The sequence below is a fragment of the Zeus faber genome (genome assembly GCF_960531495.2).
Source record: "Zeus faber genome assembly, chromosome: 12".
NCBI classification, from domain to species: Eukaryota; Metazoa; Chordata; class Actinopteri; order Zeiformes; family Zeidae; genus Zeus; species Zeus faber.
Window position 1 is genome coordinate 32181530 of NC_137196.1, and position 19576 is coordinate 32201105.

Sequence of the window (19576 nt, forward strand, 5' to 3'; positions counted from 1 at the left end):
TGGAGTCCGGACCAACTCTGGCCACAGCACCAGTCACTACACCTGTGCACCGTCACAACTACGCCCAGCGCTCAGCTTTGTTTTGCATCATAGTCTCAGACGTCAGAATTGGGAAAAAAGTGAAAACCTCCGTAAACCTTTATCACTTGAGGAACCACTGACTGGTTATGGCACAATATGCGACCGAAAGGCCCTTCAGAAGAGCAACGCATCATGATGGTGACCGGCTGCAGCAGCGCACCCTGCGGCCGCGCCGCTCGCTCCAGGGCGACGTTGGTCGCTCGGCGGATCCATCGATTGACACGGGACGATGAGCCTTGGCTGACGTTGATGTTTGGTGCTGATCGCTTTCCAGCTCGTGAGACCGTCAGATGATCGCCTGATCACAATGATTTGATCGTAAAATACAAGCGGACAGGCTCGTTCGCTCCACCCCCATTTCCTGTCTCTCTACAACACATGTTAAAAAAGTAAAAAAAAAAAATACAATTTGACGATTGCAATCACTCAAAGCATTTAGAAAAACCTTCATCTGAAATGTCTTGACAGTGACAGTCTGAGGATCTGTGAACGTGTCCTGTTGGCTTGAAGCCTGGTCAATGTTCTGTCCCGTTTCCTTGGTTACAGCTGGAGTACACGGCACGCCTGGACTTCCTGTGGAGGGTCCAGGCCAAGGAGGAGATCAACGAGATGAAGGAGCTGAGGGAACACAACGAGAACATGCTGCGGAACATTCTGCCCAGCCACGTGGCCCGCCACTTCCTGGAGAAGGACCGCGACAACGAGGTCTGGAAGCTACACTTGATCTCAACTCTCAGGGTCATAGTTTGGAGGGTCCCACGGGACCGGCTCCAGGAAGGTTCGTTATAATCATACAACATCCCATAATGCATCTGAAGTCCATCATGATGAATGATGTCAGAGTCAGGGGCCTCCTGGTGGCATAACGGACCATGTCGGCAAAACTCCTGCAGCGACCAAGGTTGGAATCCTACCTGCGGACAGCAGCTTCCTGATCCAAACCAAGTTGGATCAGAACACTGTAACGTACGACCTGATACGGTCAGATCAGAGGACTGACAGACAGACAGGCAGACAGACAGACAGACAGACAGACAGACAGACAGACAGGCAGACAGACAGGCAGACAGACAGACAGACAGGCAGACAGACAGGCAGGCAGGCAGACAGACAGACAGGCAGACAGACAGGCAGACAGACGGACAGACAGGCAGGCAGACAGACAGACAGGCAGACAGACAGATGCATGGATGGGTGGATGGATGGGTGGATGGATGGGTGGATGGTTGGATGGATGGGTAGATGGATGGATGGGTGGATGGATGGTTGGATGGATGGGTAGATGGATGGATGGGTGGATGGATGGATGGATGGGTGGATGGGTGGATGGATGGATGGATGGGTGGATGAATGGATGGATGGATTGATGGGTGGGTGGATGGATGGGTGGATGGGTGGATGGATGGATGGATGGGTGGATGGGTGGGTGGATGGATGGATGGGTGGAAGGGTGGATGGATGGATGGATGGATGGGATAATGGACGGATGGGCGGACAGATGGGTGGATGGATGGGTGGATGATGGGTGGACGGGTGGATGGATGGATGGGTGGACGGGTGGATGGATGGATGGGTGGATGGGTGGGTGGATGGATGGGTGGATGGGTGGGTAGATGGATGGGTGGGTGGATGGATGGGTGGGTGGATGGATGTGGGTGGGTAGAACGATGGCTGGGTGGAGCAATGGGTGGATACAGATCAAAATCAGTTTGATTTGCCGTCATCATCATATTGTGATGTTTTTCTGACACTTTTCATTCTTAAAGTAAAAGAAATCAAAGCTAAAAAACAACAAATGGATGTAAAGTGAAAAGAGAAGCTGAGGAGCCTGGATGTGCTTCACCTCCTGCTGCTCCATGCGGCTGCTTGTTTGCTCCACCTCCAGGCCTGGGACGAGATGAGGAAAGGTTTCTTAATTTTTTGGGATAATTTGGCAGCGTATGATTTGAAACCAAGCGATGCATTGAAGCGGCCTCGTCACCTTCTGCCTTCTGAGCGTCTCTGCTCGGGGAGAGCAGAGAAGAGAGTCGCTCTTTTCTGGAGGAACAACCGATGCTTTGCTTTGGATTTGGTTCTTTTCTTGTTCAGTGTTTTGATGAGTGTCACATGGTGTGGCTGACGCCTGGCATCCAGGGCCTCCAGGGCCTCCAGGGCTTCAAGAGCCTCCAGAGCCTCCGGAGCCTCTGGAGTTCAAATTCCAAGAACTTTTACCCATTTTGCCACTGACCTTTATTATGGGCTTCCAATCATTTGTCACCATCAGCAAGACTCAAGGTTAAAGGAGCGTTTTTCTTAGAATTTAAAAATGTCTTTGATTACAAACCGACTCCAATTACTTCCCACTTTGACCTGTTTGGCCGGAGCCTCATGTTGAACACTGTGCCTCGCTCAACTCCATCTTCACAAACTGCTGCTTCTCATGCTCCAGCAGATCAATATGGAGGCTTTGTACTCGCCATAGCACACACACACACACACACACACACACACACACACACACACACACTGGAGTCCAACCCATTGTTGTCCTGGTCTCTCATATCGACTCCCGTCATCTTGTGACGGCCTCTGAAGGCTGAACGTCATTGAGGAAGCAGACACCGCTCTGCTTCCCTGGTTCCATCTAATTAAAAAGGATTAAAAATGCATCCATTAGCGGAGGCCGCTCCCTAAATCACTGACTACATTATTAATCAGCCTGTTTATTGTTGCTTGATTTGGATTCCGCTGCAGCGCGGCGTTATTAATAGAATCCCCACAACCAAAATAGGTTGTTGCACGCAGCCTCCTCACCAGACGAGCTGCAGACCTCAGCTGCTCTCGTGGTTTAAGGCGATTCAAGAGCAGAACCTGGTTCCACAGCAGAGTCCAAGAAGCTTTCTGGAAATATAACTAATACAGCAAGCTCCATGTCCAAGATATGTACAGATATAAGAACTTTCTAATGGAGAAATATATCAAATATGATACGTTTGTGACAAATAACTCCATCTTGATGATTGTTTGATAATTATGGGATGAGCAGCTGTGCATTTATTAGACACATGAGAGTCATTGTAGAACTTATCATGAGTGAAGTGGATACTCTGGGCGTTGCTAAGCACAGTAGAACATTTCACTTGATAGATCAACATCCCAGAGCAGATCCAGATGGAGCTGCTGTCTCTTTTTTTACTCTCTACGTCACGTGACGTTTCCCAGGGATGTGTTTTGTGAGTTGAAACAAAAGAAGCAGCAGGAAGCAGCTTTTTCTCTCCTTCATGTTCTTTCCCCCGTTCAGTTGAGAATCATTTCAAAGGGAAGTTTCCCTGTCAAGCCCCTGCTCCATGTTCCCCCTGGGATGGGATGCTTCACACGCCTGCAGCGTGCAGCGTGCAGCATGTAGCGTGTAGTGTGTAGCGTGTAGCGTGTAGCCTGCAGCGTGCAGTTTGTAGCGTGTAGCCTGCAGCGTGTAGCGTTTAGCGTGTAGCCTGCAGCAAGTAGCCTGTAGCCTGTAGCCTGCAGTGTGTAGCCTGCAGCGTGTAGCCTGTAGCGTGTAGCCTGTAGCGTGTAGCCTGCAGCGTGTGGCGTGTAGCCTGTAGCCTGCAGCGTGTAGCCTGCAGCGTGTAGCCTGCAATGTGTAGCCTGCAGCGTGTGGCGTGTAGCCTGTAGCCTGCAGCGTGTAGCCTGCAGTGTGTAGCCTGCAGCGTGTAGCCTGTAGCATGTAGCGTGTAGCCTGCAGGGTGTAGCCTGCAGCGTGTAGCCTGCAGCGTGTAGCCTGTAGCATGTAGCGTGTAGCCTGCAGGGTGTAGCCTGCAGCGTGTAGCGTGCAGCGTGTAGCGTGTAGCCTGCAGCGTGTAGCGTGTAGCCTGCAGGGTGTAGCGTGTAGCCTGCAGTGTGTAGCCTGCAGCGTGTAGCCTGTAGCATGTAGCGTGTAGCCTGCAGGGTGTAGCCTGCAGCGTGTAGCCTGCAGCGTGTAGCCTGTAGCATGTAGCGTGTAGCCTGCAGGGTGTAGCCTGCAGCGTGTAGCGTGCAGCGTGTAGCGTGTAGCCTGCAGCGTGTAGCGTGTAGCCTGCAGGGTGTAGCGTGCAGCCTGCAGCGTGTAGCCTGCAGCGTGTAGCGTGTAGCCTGCAGCGTGTAGCGTGTAGCCTGCAGGGTGTAGCCTGCAGCGTGTGGCGTGTAGCCTGTAGCCTGCAGCGTGTAGCCTGCAGCGTGTGGCGTGTAGCCTGTAGCCTGCAGCGTGTAGCCTGCAGCGTGTAGCCTGCAATGTGTAGCCTGCAGCGTGTGGCGTGTAGCCTGTAGCCTGCAGCGTGTAGCCTGTAGCATGTAGCGTGTAGCCTGCAGGGTGTAGCCTGCAGCGTGTAGCGTGCAGCGTGTAGCGTGTAGCCTGCAGCGTGTAGCGTGTAGCCTGCAGGGTGTAGCGTGCAGCCTGCAGCGTGTAGCCTGCAGCGTGTAGCGTGTAGCCTGCAGCGTGTAGCCTGTAGCATGTAGCGTGTAGCCTGCAGGGTGTAGCCTGCAGCATGTAGCGTGTAGCCAGCAGGGTGTAGCCTGTAGCCTGCAGCGTGTAGCCTGCAGTGTGTAGCCTGCAGCGTGTAGCCTGTAGCATGTAGCGTGTAGCCTGCAGGGTGTAGCCTGCAGCATGTAGCGTGCAGCGTGTAGCGTGTAGCCTGCAGCGTGTAGCGTGTAGCCTGCAGGGTGTAGCGTGCAGCCTGCAGCGTGTAGCCTGCAGCGTGTAGCCTGCAGCGTGTAGCGTGTAGCCTGCAGCGTGTAGCGTGTAGCCTGCAGGGTGTAGCCTGCAGCGTGTAGCCTGCAGCATGTAGCGTGTAGCCTGCAGCGTGCAGCGTGTAGCGTGTAATGTATAGTATGTAGTATGTAATGTGTAGTATGTAATGTGTAGTATGTAGTATGTAATGTGTAGTGTGTAGTATGTAGTGTGTAGTATGTCGTATGTAGTGTGTAATGTGTAGTATGTCGTATGTAATGTGTAGTATGTAGTGTGTAATGTGTAATATGTAGTGTGTAGTATGTAGTATGTAGTGTGTAATGTGTTGTATGTAGTGTGTAGTATGTAGTGTGTAGTATGGCATATATGTTGTGTTATATGTTGTATGTAGTATGTAATGTGTAGTATGTAGTATGTAATGTGTAATGTATAGGATATAGTATGTAATGTGTAGTATGTAGTGTGTAGTATGTAGTATGTAGTGTGTAGTATGTAGTGTGTAATGTGTAGTTAGTAGTATGCAGTGTGTAGTATGTAGTATGTAATGTGTAGTATGTAGTGTGTAGTATGTAGCTGTAGTATGTAGTATGTAGTGTGTGTAATGTGTAGTATGTAGTGGTAGTATGTAGTGTGCAGTGTGTAATGTGTATTATGTAGGCTGTAGTGTGTAGTATGTAGTGTGTAGTATGTAATGGTAGTATGTAGTGTGTGTAATGTGTAGTATGTAGGATGTAGTGTGTAGTATGTAGTATGTAGTATGTAGTGGTAGTATGTACTGTGTAATATATAGTGTGTAATGTGTATTATGTAGTTTGAAGTGTGTAGTATGTAGTGGTAGTATGTAGTGTGTAATGTGTTGTATGTAGTGTGTAGTATGTAGTGGTAGTATGTAATGTGTGTAATGTGTAGTATGTAGTATGTAGTGTGTAGTATGTAGTGGTAGTATGTAGTGTGTGTAATGTGTAGTATGTAGTATGAAGTGTGTAGTATGTAGTGTGTCATGGTAGTATGCAGTGTGTAGTATGTATTGTGTAATGTGTGTTTTGTAGTGTGTAGTGTGAAGTACAGTATGTAGTGTGTAGTATGAAGTGTGTAGTGTGAAGTACAATATGTAGTATGCAGTATGTAGTATGAAGTATGGAGTGTGTAGTGTGAAGTACAATATGTAGTATGCAGTATGTAGTATGAAGTATGGAGTGTGTAGTGTGAAGTACAATATGTAGTATGTAGTGTAGTGTGAGGAAGAGAGACAGGGAAACAGAGGGAGAGGGAGACAGGGAGGGAGAGAGAGGGAAGAGGTAATTTTCACTCTCATCAGCGAGTCCCACAATGCAACTTGAAAAGTCAGCATGTGGGGTCTGCCCCCTGCAGGCAGCAGGTGAACTGCAGGCAGCAGGTGAACTGTAGGGAAGCAGGTGAACTGCAGGGAAGCAGGTGAACTGCAGGGAAGCAGGTGAACTGCAGGGAAGCAGGTGAACTGCAGGGAAGCAGGTGAACTGTAGGGAAGCAGGTGAACTGCAGGGAAGCAGGTGAACTGCAGGGAAGCAGGTGAACTGCAGGGAAGCAGGTGAACTGCAGGGAAGCAGGTGAATTGTAGGGAAGCAGGTGAACTGCAGGGAAGCAGGTGAACTGCAGGCAGCAGGTGAACTGTAGGGAAGCAGGTGAACTGCAGGGAAGCAGGTGAATTGTAGGGAAGCAGGTGAACTGCAGGCAGCAGGTGAACTGCAGGGAAGCAGGTGAACTGCAGGGAAGCAGGTGAATTGTAGGGAAGCAGGTGAACTGCAGGGAAGCAGGTGAACTGCAGGGAAGCAGGTGAACTGCAGGGAAGCAGGTGAACTGTAGGGAAGCAGGTGAATTGTAGGGAAGCAGGTGAACTGCAGGCAGCAGGTGAACTGCAGGGAAGCAGGTGAACTGCAGGGAAGCAGGTGAACTGCAGGGAAGCAGGTGAACTGCAGGGAAGCAGGTGAACTGCAGGGAAGCAGGTGAACTGCAGGGAAGCAGGTGAACTGCAGGCAGCAGGTGAACTGCAGGGAAGCAGGTGAACTGCAGGCAGCAGGTGAACTGTAGGGAAGCAGGTGAACTGCAGGGAAGCAGGTGAATTGTAGGGAAGCAGGTGAACTGCAGGCAGCAGGTGAACTGCAGGGAAGCAGGTGAACTGCAGGGAAGCAGGTGAATTGTAGGGAAGCAGGTGAACTGCAGGGAAGCAGGTGAACTGCAGGGAAGCAGGTGAACTGCAGGGAAGCAGGTGAACTGTAGGGAAGCAGGTGAATTGTAGGGAAGCAGGTGAACTGCAGGGAAGCAGGTGAACTGCAGGGAAGCAGGTGAACTGCAGGGAAGCAGGTGAACTGCAGGCAGCAGGTGAACTGCAGGGAAGCAGGTGAACTGCAGGGAAGCAGGTGAACTGCAGGCAGCAGGTGAACTGCAGGCAGCAGGTGAACTGCAGGAGAAATAGCTGTTTCCTCCTGGCTGCTCCACGCTTTTCACGCCTGGATGTTCTTTGTATAAAATGTTCTAAAACCTTTTCTTTCATTGTGTTTTATTTCCATGTGTTTCTTAAATCTCTGACCTGAAATGAATGACCGTTCTGGTCCACGACCTGATTTTGGCCACGGATCTGAATGGTCATTCATTTCAGGAGAATTGAAAAGTATTGCAATGTGCTGACACGCCGCCAGGCGGGAAGCGCAACCTAGTAACCAGCCGCCCGGCCCCTCCCGCCGCAGGAGTTGTACTCGCAGTCGTACGACGCGGTGGCGGTGATGTTCGCCTCCATCCCCGGCTTCGCAGACTTCTACTCGCAGACGGAGATGAACAACCAGGGCGTGGAGTGTCTGCGGCTGCTCAACGAGATCATCGCAGACTTTGATGAGGTGAAAGGTCACGCTACATACATGCAACACACTCACCTGCTGGAGAAGCTACAGGACAGCTGTCAGGTTTAAGAAAAGGTTAAAACATAATAATGATAATAATAACAACAATAATAACAATAATAACAATAATAACAATAATAATAACAATAATAACAATAATAACAATAATAATAATAATAATAACAATAATAACAATAATAACAACAATAATAACAATAATAACAATAATAACAATAATAATAACAATAACAATAATAACAACAATAATAATAATAATAACAATAATAACAATAATAACAATAATAATAATAATAATAACAATAATAACAATAATAACAATAATAACAATAATAACAATAATAATAATAATAATAATAATAATAACAATACTACTAATTATAATAATTATTATAATAATAACAATAATAATAATAATAACAATAATAATAATACATATACATATACATATAATAACAATAATTATAATAATAACACTAATGACAATAATATTTATACATATACATATACATATAATAACAATAATTATAATAATAACACTAATAACAATAATAACAATAATAATAATAATAATAACAATAATAACAATAATAACAATAATAATAATAATAATAACAATAATAACAATAATAACAATAATAACAATAATAACAATAATAATAACAATAATAATAACAATAATAATAATAACAATAATAATAATAATAATAACAATACTACTAATTATAATAATTATTATAATAATAACAATAATAATAACAATAATAATAATAATAACAATAATAATAATAATAACAATACTACTAATTATAATAATTATTATAATAATAACAATAATAATAATAATAACAATACTATTAATTATAATAATTATTATAATAATTATAATAATAACAATAATAATAATACATATACATATACATATAATAACAATAATTATAATAATAACACTAATAACAATAATAACAATAATAACAATAATAATAATAATAATAATAATAACAACAATAATAATAATAATAATAATAATAATAATAACAATAATAATAATAATAATAACAATACTACTAATTATAATAATTATAATAATAATAATAATAATAATAACAATAATAATAATACATATACATATACATATAATAACAATAATTATAATAATAACACTAATAACAATAATAACAATAATAACAATAATAATAATAATAATAATAATAATAATAACAACAATAATAATAATAACAATACTACTAATTATAATAATTATTTTAATAATAACAATAATAATAATAATAACAATAATAATAATACATATACATATACATATAATAACAATAATTATAATAATAACACTAATGACAATAATATTTATACATATAATAATAAAATATAATGTCATAATTATTATTGATAATAATAATAATAATAATAATAATAATAATAATAAATATAGCTTCAGGCAACAATACACATGGTTAAGCTTATTGGTTTGATGTAGGTGTTGCAGTTTTTTGTGTTATGTGATATTTAATTTCATTTAATAAATCCAACTTTCATGGAATTACGTAAGAAGCATTTCCATTTCAACCAAACGTCAAACATTTATTTGATGTCAATGTTTGACGCACATATTTAATAAACATGCATCATTATTATTTAACAGTGATTTCTTGAGTGCTCCATCAATTAGCATAGTTTTACATAGCATAGCATAGCTAACGCAGAGTCATAGGGATCTACACCAATCCAGCCAGTGAAGTCGTCTGCATACGTTATTTTGAATGTTGGAACATGGAACATAGTTTGTCTTGTTGGCAATTCTGTTCTTGCAATATAATCTGTTCCTGGAACATTGTAATTTATTCTACCAGAACCTTTTTCATCTCCTGATGAAGTTTATTTCCTTTAATCGAACATCATCTCGGTCACTGTGGGTCCATGTGCTAACGTTGTGGATTTTGTTTTTAAGAACTGCTGTTAAACTCATAGCTGCACATTGTTTATTTCTGGAGTCTCCAAATTGTAAATTATCCTGGTGAAATGAGCCTCTTCACACGAGACGTCTGGGGAATCAACACTTGCATTGAAAGTTTTCTTCCATTAGCGTCTTCTTTTCCTTTATTGTGACTGACCTTGACGACAGGATATTTGGACAGTGGCTTCTTTTTCTCTCAAATGTTCTGCTATTTTTCGGCATCTGTAACAATAACAAAAACAACTTTTGTAGTTACTTTTCATAATTATAATAATAATTAAAATAAATATATTTCATTTTAAAAATATATAAATACATTTATTTGGAAATTACTACTTCATTGTTCTTTCTCTGTTAATAATGTACAATTTGAAAATTCAGTTTAATAGATGACTTGTCTATATTGAAATGCAGACAACTTTTACGGAACTTTAACATTAATTGAGAATAACAATTATTTTGTATTAATTTGTCAATATCACAAACAGTAGGAAAATGTCTATACATGACGTTTTTGCAAAAAACATTTTTTTCAACTATATCTTGTCATATTTATAACTTGCCTTGTTGTGTTGAAGTACATCTGGGGTATCAGTGATGTTAGATGACATTGTGTCTCGTGTACATTAATTCAATATTCAAGAGGTTTATTTGTCACATACATACACATACGTGCATACATATATGCAGTGAAATGTCGTCATGACTAATGACTAAGATGACTATGATGACTAAGATGACTATGATGACTAAGATGATTATGATGACTAAGATGACTATGATGACTAAGATGATTATGATGACTATGATGACTAAGATGACTAAGATGACTATGATGACTAAGATGACTATGATGACTAAGATGATTATGATGACTATGATGACTAGGATGACTAAGATGACTAAGATGACTATGATGACTAAGATGATTATGATGACTATGATGACTATGATGACTAAGATGATTATGATGACTATGATGACTAGGATGACTAAGATGACTAAGATGACTAAGATGACTATGATGACTAAGGTGATTATGATGACTATGATGACTATGATGACTAAGATGATTATGATGACTATGATGACTAGGATGACTAAGATGACTAAGATGACTATGATGACTAGGATGACTTCTTAATGACTACAATGCAAATGTAAATTATGACTTATCCACGTAGATTTATTATAAAAGTCGAATTTACGTAATGTATTTGTAGAGTTGAGTTTTTTACTTTGATTACATTTTCAGAAAGTTACATTTCCATGAAATGCGAAATACATTGTGGTATTTCTGTGGGTAATTATCATTGTACGGCTTCTATTTTTCCAGTGCCTCACTGGATCTTGAACACATCACTCAGTCGCACATTTCCGTGGTTTTGGGTGGATGCAGTGGATCGCAGATCGCTCCCTCTCCATTGCACATTTCCCGCACCCCCGCACCCCCTAGTGACGCCACTGATTGGGGGGCCCCCACCAGGCTTTGGGGCCCTTTTGTGGCCACGGGGGCCCGAAGCGGGCGCTTAGTACATTTATGCGTCGGGCCGGCCCTGGTTGGAAGCTGACACGTCAAATTGTGTCTCTCCAGGATCTCGCTGACTTGTCTTGGGGTTCTAGAATGCAGTGTTTGTACCGCAGCGTGAAAGCAGCTGGGACCTGAGCCACCGTCCGGGCCCCAACCACAGCTTCTCACCCTCAGAATGTCAACACCTCGCGATAATAAACATTCAAAAACACACATAACCATACTGCCACTTGGCCCCTGATATTGCCTTTTGACATAACTTATTATTATTATTATTATAATAATTATTATGATTATGATTATTATTATTATTACTATTATTATTATTTCTGTTGTTGTTGTTGTTTTATTATTATTGTTGTTGTTATTATTGTTATTATTATTATGTAATATATGTATTATATATTTATTTATTTGCTCATATTTTTTTATTAATAATCTTCTCTGCATATTTGGGGTTTCAAGATTCAAGATTCAAAATTCAAAAGGTTTGTTTGTCATATACATATAAATACTTTCATACATGCATGCAGTGAAATGTCCTTACAACGCACCCGGAGCGAACATAATAACTAACCTAATTCCTACCTAGCAACTAACTGAAACTAACTGATTCCTAAAAGGTAAAGTAGTTAGTGAATAGAATAATATCAATAATATCAAATAAAAATTAAATAAGACTCAAAAAGGTAATACCAAGTGGGGGTACAAAACAGAAGGGAATACAGTTATGTATATGGAATAGACTATTTGTATATACACATATGTGCAGTAAAGTGCTCGTGAATAAAGTGAGTATGGAGATATACGGTACAGTATACAACAGTACTACACAGCAAAAGGGTTGATCTGAAAAATGGCAACCGCAGTACACACAGACAGGGTTGAGGTGTTGTTGGAACCGGGATGTTTCAGACGTCTTGTCGTTCAACTTTGATCGATATCGATCTACATTTGGAGCAGACGTTAGTGAAAAACTGTTTAACTGAACTGCAGGGAAAATTTTGAAAAAATGAAAGAATTTATTGGAAGTTGAAGAACGTTGGGGCAACTTGATTCGTTTGAGGAGCGGGGAGCTCTGTGACATCATCATACGGAGTTAAATAAGATATATATAGATAGATTTATATGGACTTATAACAGATAGATATAATAGATGTGAGTCCGAGCTTCGTCTCTGGGAAGTCATTCGCATCCAGCGGCTTGTGCCCTGTTGTCTGCATGGACAGACAACAGAGCCGAAGCTGTGTTTAATGGAAACTCTCAGAACTGTCACTTGTGCTGTGTTTCACAAAACCCTGCAAAACTATAATCTTATAGACACTATATTTGGTTATACATCAAATATGTTCAACTGGTCTAACATTTGAGATTGAAGAATTGGGAAATTTGGAATTGGCATCGATATAAAATTATGTGTATCACAGAATCTCAGAAAGTAGTGTGTGGTGTCTATAACTCAGAATCCTGTAATACGTAGCTAACGCGACATAACTGGACCGGTGTAGTTCTGACTGCATCTATATTTATTATTATTATTATTATTTTTTTTTTTTTATTATTATTGTCATCATAATTGTTTTTAGGGGTCCAGCCTGCAAGGCTATTGATATTTTTCTGTAAAAATTCTCTGAATTTTGAAATCTAAAACTATATGAAACAGAAGAACGGCAGAAACACACAAACACACTTTACATTTAGTTTGAACCGGTATTTCACAAACATCTTGTGTATTAAGTGTCATCCAAATATTCACATACGGAGCAGAAATTAGGGAAAAACTGAACAGCTTTGACCCCAAATATCCAGCTCATCCTGCTTGACTGACACATCACTATTCATAAACAAAATGAAGATGAGATTTACAGTAAGACGCTGAATGACATCATCATACAATTTACTATAAATTAGATTTACAGTAAGACGCTGAATGACATCATCATACAATTTACTATAAAGTTGATTTACAGTAAGACGCTTAATGACGTCATCATACTATCTACTAAAAAGGATATTTACAGTAAGACGCTTAATGACATCATCATACTATTTACTATAAGTTATATTTACAGTAAGACGCTTTATGACGTCATCATATTATTTACTATAGATGTACGGGTTTTGATTCAGAATGTACATTGGACCATGTCCAGCGTGCGGTGTAGACTCTGTCACTCTGTAGTGTTTAGAGATTACAAACTATACATTTTTGTGTATATTTATGTAGTTCTTACCTGGTAGATGTCTGTGGATCTGATTGGATTTGATTGGGTTGATATTTTATCTCTTTGGTTGCCATTACTTTGACGGATTCATGAAAAATATGAAAAACATTAATCCACAAAAACTTGTGACCACGTCAAGGCGAATCCACTCAAACATACGACTGGGTGATGGGTTCAAGATCCAGTGCTGTGTCGGAAAAATAGAAGCCGTGTTAAGATCAGTTGTCATAGAAATAACACAATATTTTTCGTATTTCATGGAAACGTTACTTGTTGAAAGTGTAAACCAAGGAAAAAAGTCAACAATTAAATGATGTAAGTTTGACTAGTATCGTTAATCTCCATAAATACATAAACCTGTGTAAGTACATAATCACTGATGCACACGAGACCCAATGTCACCTCCTGTCACTGAGACTGCACATGTACTTTCATACAACAAGGTAAGTTATAACAATGACAAGGTTGGTATAAAGTAAAAAGATAAACGGTTGTTTTTAAGAAACTTCATGTATAAACAGTTTCCTACAGGTAAACGTAGCAGATTTAAATGAAAAGACAGAAAGTGTTCAGTGTTGACAAATTCTTCCATAATATTTCTCGTGCCAAATGTTAAAGTCATCTATTCAACTGAATTTTACAATTGTACATTATGAACAAATAAATATAATAAAATAACTGTGAATTAAAACTAACATTTATTTATTATGTTTATGAAATAAATAAATATTTTTTATTATTGTGAAGTAAAGTAATTACAAAAAATTTACTGAAAGTCAGCGTGGCGTATTTGAGAATACATAACAACTGGTATAAGGATATAGAATTGAACAATGAATGGAATAATCCCTCTCCAAATTGGAGGAAGATCCAAAAAATGAACAAAAATGAATCAATGTCCATTGATAATATTGAAAATGCAGATTTAAGTTGAGAAGATGAAAATGTTGATGAAACATGAAGTGATCAACAACAAGATGGAATGTTTGTAAACATGTTTCCATCAGTTGATGTTGTACAGGAGGTATTAGAGCAGCACGTTGATGACATCACCAGCAGAAGGAACAACCTGCAGTGTTACTCAGATGAAACCAATGAAGCTGAATGTTTCCCACTTCTTTACCCAAACAACAACTGGAACATTTCTAACATGTTGTCGTCTAAACTTTGACTCACACCCATCTACACTTGTATCAGGAAATATGGATAAAACTTTACAAACATTGGCGTCACATTGAGAACACAGTAACTTTGTGACATCATGACCCAGTATTACATAAATCCACGGTTGTCTCTGAGTCATCGTAAAAATCCCAAAAATTTAACTTGTGCTACATTGCACAGAATCCAGAAAACTGTAATACATCTGGACCCTGTGTATTTCTGCCTGCAGCTATATTTATTATTATTATTATTATTATTATTATTATTATTATTATTATTATTATTATTATTATGACTATATTATATGTATTATTATTATATTTGTTGTTATTATTGTTGTTGTTATTGTTATTGTTATCATTACATTATTACTATTATTAGTAGTAGTAGTAGTAGTAGTAGTATTATTATTATTATTATTATTATTATTATTATTATTATTATTATTATTATTATTATTATCATTATTATTATTATTATTATTATTATTATTATTATTATTATTATATTATCATTATTATTATTATTATCATTAGTGGTATTATTATTATTATTATTATTATTATTATTATTATTATTATTATTATTATTATCATTATTATTATTATTATTATTATTATATTATCATTATTATTATTATTATCATTAGTGGTATTATTATTATTATTATTATTATTATTATTATTTGCTCTTTTCTTTGGAAGTGTGGCTATTTTTCTCCATTTGGCTATTGCTGTTTTATTAATTCAGAATGTTAATTGTCTGTTCCTCGTATGTACATATTAATAAACAGATTGTGATTTTGAAATATCCTGGAGATAACACATGACTTTTCCAGCTGAAGAACCGAAAATCTGCTGCTCCAATTAAACACATACAGGAACCAAAGCTTAAAAATACATGTTGTGTTGTCCCTTAATAAATTGACCTTATTCTAATCATGATACTGATACTAATACTACTAATAATAATAATAATAAGAAGAAGAACAATAATAATAACAACAATTCTAATAATAACCATAATAATCATATTTATCACCATAATAATAGTAATAAGAATAAGAATAGGAATAACAATGTTTCCTGTTCCCGTTCTGTCTACAGCTGCTCGGTGAAGATCGATTCCAGGACATTGAGAAGATCAAGACGATTGGCAGCACCTACATGGCCGTCTCTGGTCTATCCCCTGAGAAACAGGTGAGAGCTCCTTGGAGCGAGGGAAGGTAGATGGAGAGAGGAAGGAGGGAAGGAGGGAGGGAAAGAGGGAGGAATAGGAGGAGGGAGGGAGGGAGGGAAGAGGGAGGGAGGGAGGAGGGAAGGAGGGAGGGAAGAGGGATGGAAGGTGGAGGGAGGGAGGAATAGGATTAGAAACTCTACCTGGACACTTCGAGTATGAACTCAGCGTCAGCACTTTCTATCAAACAGCACAAAACGTCCACTTTGTCTGTTTTCTTCCATTTGAACCAAACTTGTTAAAAACACGTCTAAAAAATCCACCAACACTTCCTGTTCATCTGGCGTCACTTCCTGTTCTCGATGGTTTGGATCGTGTTGCTAGGCAGAACGGACGTGTTACCTGCAACAGCCAATCAGAGTGGAAAGCAATGCCACGCCCTCAAGAAAGCAAGGCCATGCCCCCCTAATGAATGTCAGTATCAAAATGAACAGAAATGTAATATTTATTAACTCTGACATAATTAACCAGAAATAACAACTATTTGAGATCCATATAGAATGGGGGGTGGGGCAGCACCCTTTTTAAGAAGATAATGCCCATATCATCGTTACAATATTGACTCTGAAATTCATAAAATATGATTGTTTCCAGCAGAACCCAAATCAAGTCAAGGTGTAAACAGTATTTCAATAAGTTAAAGTAACATGAAGAATGCTAACATAAAAGCAAAGCACAATGACAGTATAGCAACAGGAGCGTGAGGAGCGTCGGGTGCGTCGGGAGTGCAGGAGCGTCAGGAGCGTCAGGAGTGTAAGGAGCGTCAGGAGCGTCAGGAGTGTCAGGAGCGTCAGGAACGTGAGGAGTGCCAGGAACGTCAGGAGGGTCAGGAACGTCAGGAGGGTCAGGAGCGTCGGAAGCGTCAGTAGCGTCGGGAGCGCCGGGACCGTCGGGTGCGTCAGGAGCGTCGGAAGTGTCGGGAGCGTCAGGAGCGTTGAGAGCGTCAGAAGCATCAATAGCGTCAGGAGCATCGGGAGCGCCGGGACCGTCTGGTGCGTCGCGATGGTCCCGCAGCATCAGCATCAGGACCCCAGAGCGGTCATGATGCTGGAGCACTCCAGGGTCCTGTACTGAACCTGTCCCACTGTGTTCCTCTTGCTTCCACAGCAGTGTGAGGACAAGTGGGGTCACCTCTGTGCGCTGGCAGACTTCGCCATCGCCCTCAATGATAGCATCAAGGAGATAAACAAACACTCCTTCAACAACTTCGAGCTCAGAATCGGTAAAAATGTTGGAGCTTCACTTGTAAACCCTGAGTGTGACATCCATCATTGGACCATGTGGTCAGATAAGGTTTGAGTTTTAATGTCCCTGCCCTCGTCACCCCCCCCGCAGGCATGGCCCACGGCTCGGTGGTGGCCGGCGTCATCGGCGCCAAGAAGCCGCAGTACGACATCTGGGGGAAGACGGTGAACCTGGCCAGCCGCATGGACAGCACCGGGGTCAGCGGGAAGATCCAGGTCCCGGAGGAGACCTTCTCCATCCTGGAGGAGCGCGGCTTTGCCTTTGAGTACCGCGGCGAGATCTACGTGAAGGGCATCAGCGAGCAGGAGGGAAAGATCCGCACCCACTTCCTGCGCGGCCGTGTGCAGCCCAACCCGCTGACCCTGCAGCCCCGCCGGGTCACGGGCCAGTACTCGCTGGCCGCCGTGGTGCTGGGCCTGGTCCAGTCACTGAACAGGCAGAAGCAGAAGCAGATACTGAACGAGAACAACAACACGGGCATCATGATGAAGGGCCACCACCACCACCACCACCACCACCACCACTACAACAGGAGGACACTGCTGGGCCCCGCTGGGCCCGAGGGCGTGAGCGTAGGAGTGGGCGGGACCGGGGAGGCGGACAAGGCCGAGCTGTCCTGATTGGAGGACGGGGGGGGCTCTGTCTGTTCACCTCCGTCTGTTGTCGTCCAACTGTCCGAACGTTGCTGCTCCTTACTGTGTCACCCGACCCAACTCTGACCAATCCCTGGACTTCCTACCCACACCTTTCCCCGCCCCTTCCCCCCTGTCCATGTTTGTCTTTTTTCTATTTCTTTTATAATGAGAACACAATAAAGGAGTAAAATTTTTATACAACTGCTGCCGTGTCTGCTTTGCTCTGTTGAGGGGTGTGGTCTATCTGGGGGCAGGGTTTCCCTGAGTGACAGGTCTGATTCTAGTGTTTGAGGTGGGTGTGCTCCACCACGTGATCCTCCAGGGGAGAGGGACAAGGAAGTCTGCTCTACTCTACCCTACTCTAGTCTACCTCTATTCTACCCTACTCTACTCTACCTTGACCTTTACTCTACTCTACCTGGACCCTACTCTATTCAACCTCTACCTTTACTCTACTCTTCCTCTACCCTACTCTATTCTACCTCTACATCTACTCTACCGCTTCCTCTACCTCTACCTCTACTCTACCTCTACCCCTTCCTCTACCTACTATTGTAGCTCTACTCTATTCTTCCTCTACCCTACTATACTCTATCCTATTCTACTGTACCTCTACCTCTACTCTTCTCCACTCTTCCTCTACCCTACTCTACCCTATTGTACTCTACCTCTACTCTACTCTACTTTTCCTCTACCTCTACTCTACCCTGTTCTACTCTACCTCTATCTCTAACTCGACCTCTACTCTACCTTGTTCTACTCTACCTCTACCTCCACTCTACTCTTCCTCTACCCTACTCTCCCCTACTCTACCCTTTCTACTCAACTTCTACCTCTATTTACTCTACCTCTACCTCTTCCTCTACCTGCTATTGTAGCTCTAATCTATTCTTCTTCTACCCGACTATACGCTATTCTACTCTACCGCTACCTCTACCTCTCCTCACCTCTACTCTTCCTCTACCCAACTCTACTCTACCCTACATCTTCTCTTCCTCGACCCTACTCTACCTCTACTCCACCCTACTCTTCCTCTACTCTACCCTACTCTACCCTATTCTACTCTACCTCTACTCTTCCTTACTCTCCCTCTACCCTACTCTACCCTACTCTTTTCTACCCTATTCTACTCTACCTCTACTCTACTCTTCCTGTACCCTACTCTACTCTACCTCTACCCTTACTCTACTCTAACTCTACCCTACTCTATTCGACCGCTACCTTTACTCTACTCTACTCTTCCTCTACCCTACTCTACCTCTACATCTACTCTACCGCTACCGCTACCTCTACACTACTCTACTCTACTCTACCTCTACTCTACCCCTAACTCTACTCTACCTCTACTCTACCTCTACTCTACCCCTAACTCTACTCTACCTCTACTCTACTCTTTTCCACCTCTACCTCTACTCTACTCTCCACTACACCACTCTACTCTACTTTATTTTATTTTTTTAACCTGTGTTGTCAGCATGCTGGACATACTACACAGAGTACTTGTTCCATTGCATGTAGGACAGAGTTAGTTGCAAGTGGAGTTGAACTTGTCAACCTGCAATGAAACTCTTTATTCATTCTTTAATCATCAACAACCGCCGCACCCAGCACCTCCGGCCCCAACCCGAGCCCCAAACCCGCAACCACACCTCAAACCAATACATGGAAGCCAGCTGTAGGCACTCCCCAGCACTCCCCTTCCCACCCCCGGAGACAAGCCAGCTCAATTCAGGAAAAAGAGCGGCGCCACCACCTGGCCCCCCTAACAGCCCCGTGGGGCTCTGGGACCCCCGCACCACCACAGGACTAAGTGCCACAGATGTCCTCAAAACTGTCCGGGCACCCACCCAACCGCAGAGCCCGACGAGCCCAGGAGGACCCCCACATGCCCTGA

At 41.8% G+C, this 19576-nt stretch overlaps 1 protein-coding gene across 1 annotated transcript in view; it reads left to right on the forward strand.

Moving 5' to 3' along the window:
• adcy8 (adenylate cyclase 8 (brain)) overlaps nt 1-17667 on the forward strand; it is a gene marked incomplete at both ends in the record, with an annotated part of 74462 nt that extends 56795 nt beyond the window's left edge. Inside the window, 5 exons of the mRNA XM_080010544.1 lie at nt 628-786; nt 7507-7653; nt 15673-15765; nt 16910-17024; nt 17138-17667. Of these exons, the coding sequence (XP_079866670.1) occupies nt 628-786; nt 7507-7653; nt 15673-15765; nt 16910-17024; nt 17138-17667 (1044 nt within the window). The remainder of the gene's footprint in view (nt 1-627; nt 787-7506; nt 7654-15672; nt 15766-16909; nt 17025-17137) is intronic.
• Nucleotides 17668-19576: the final 1909 nt, after the last annotated feature.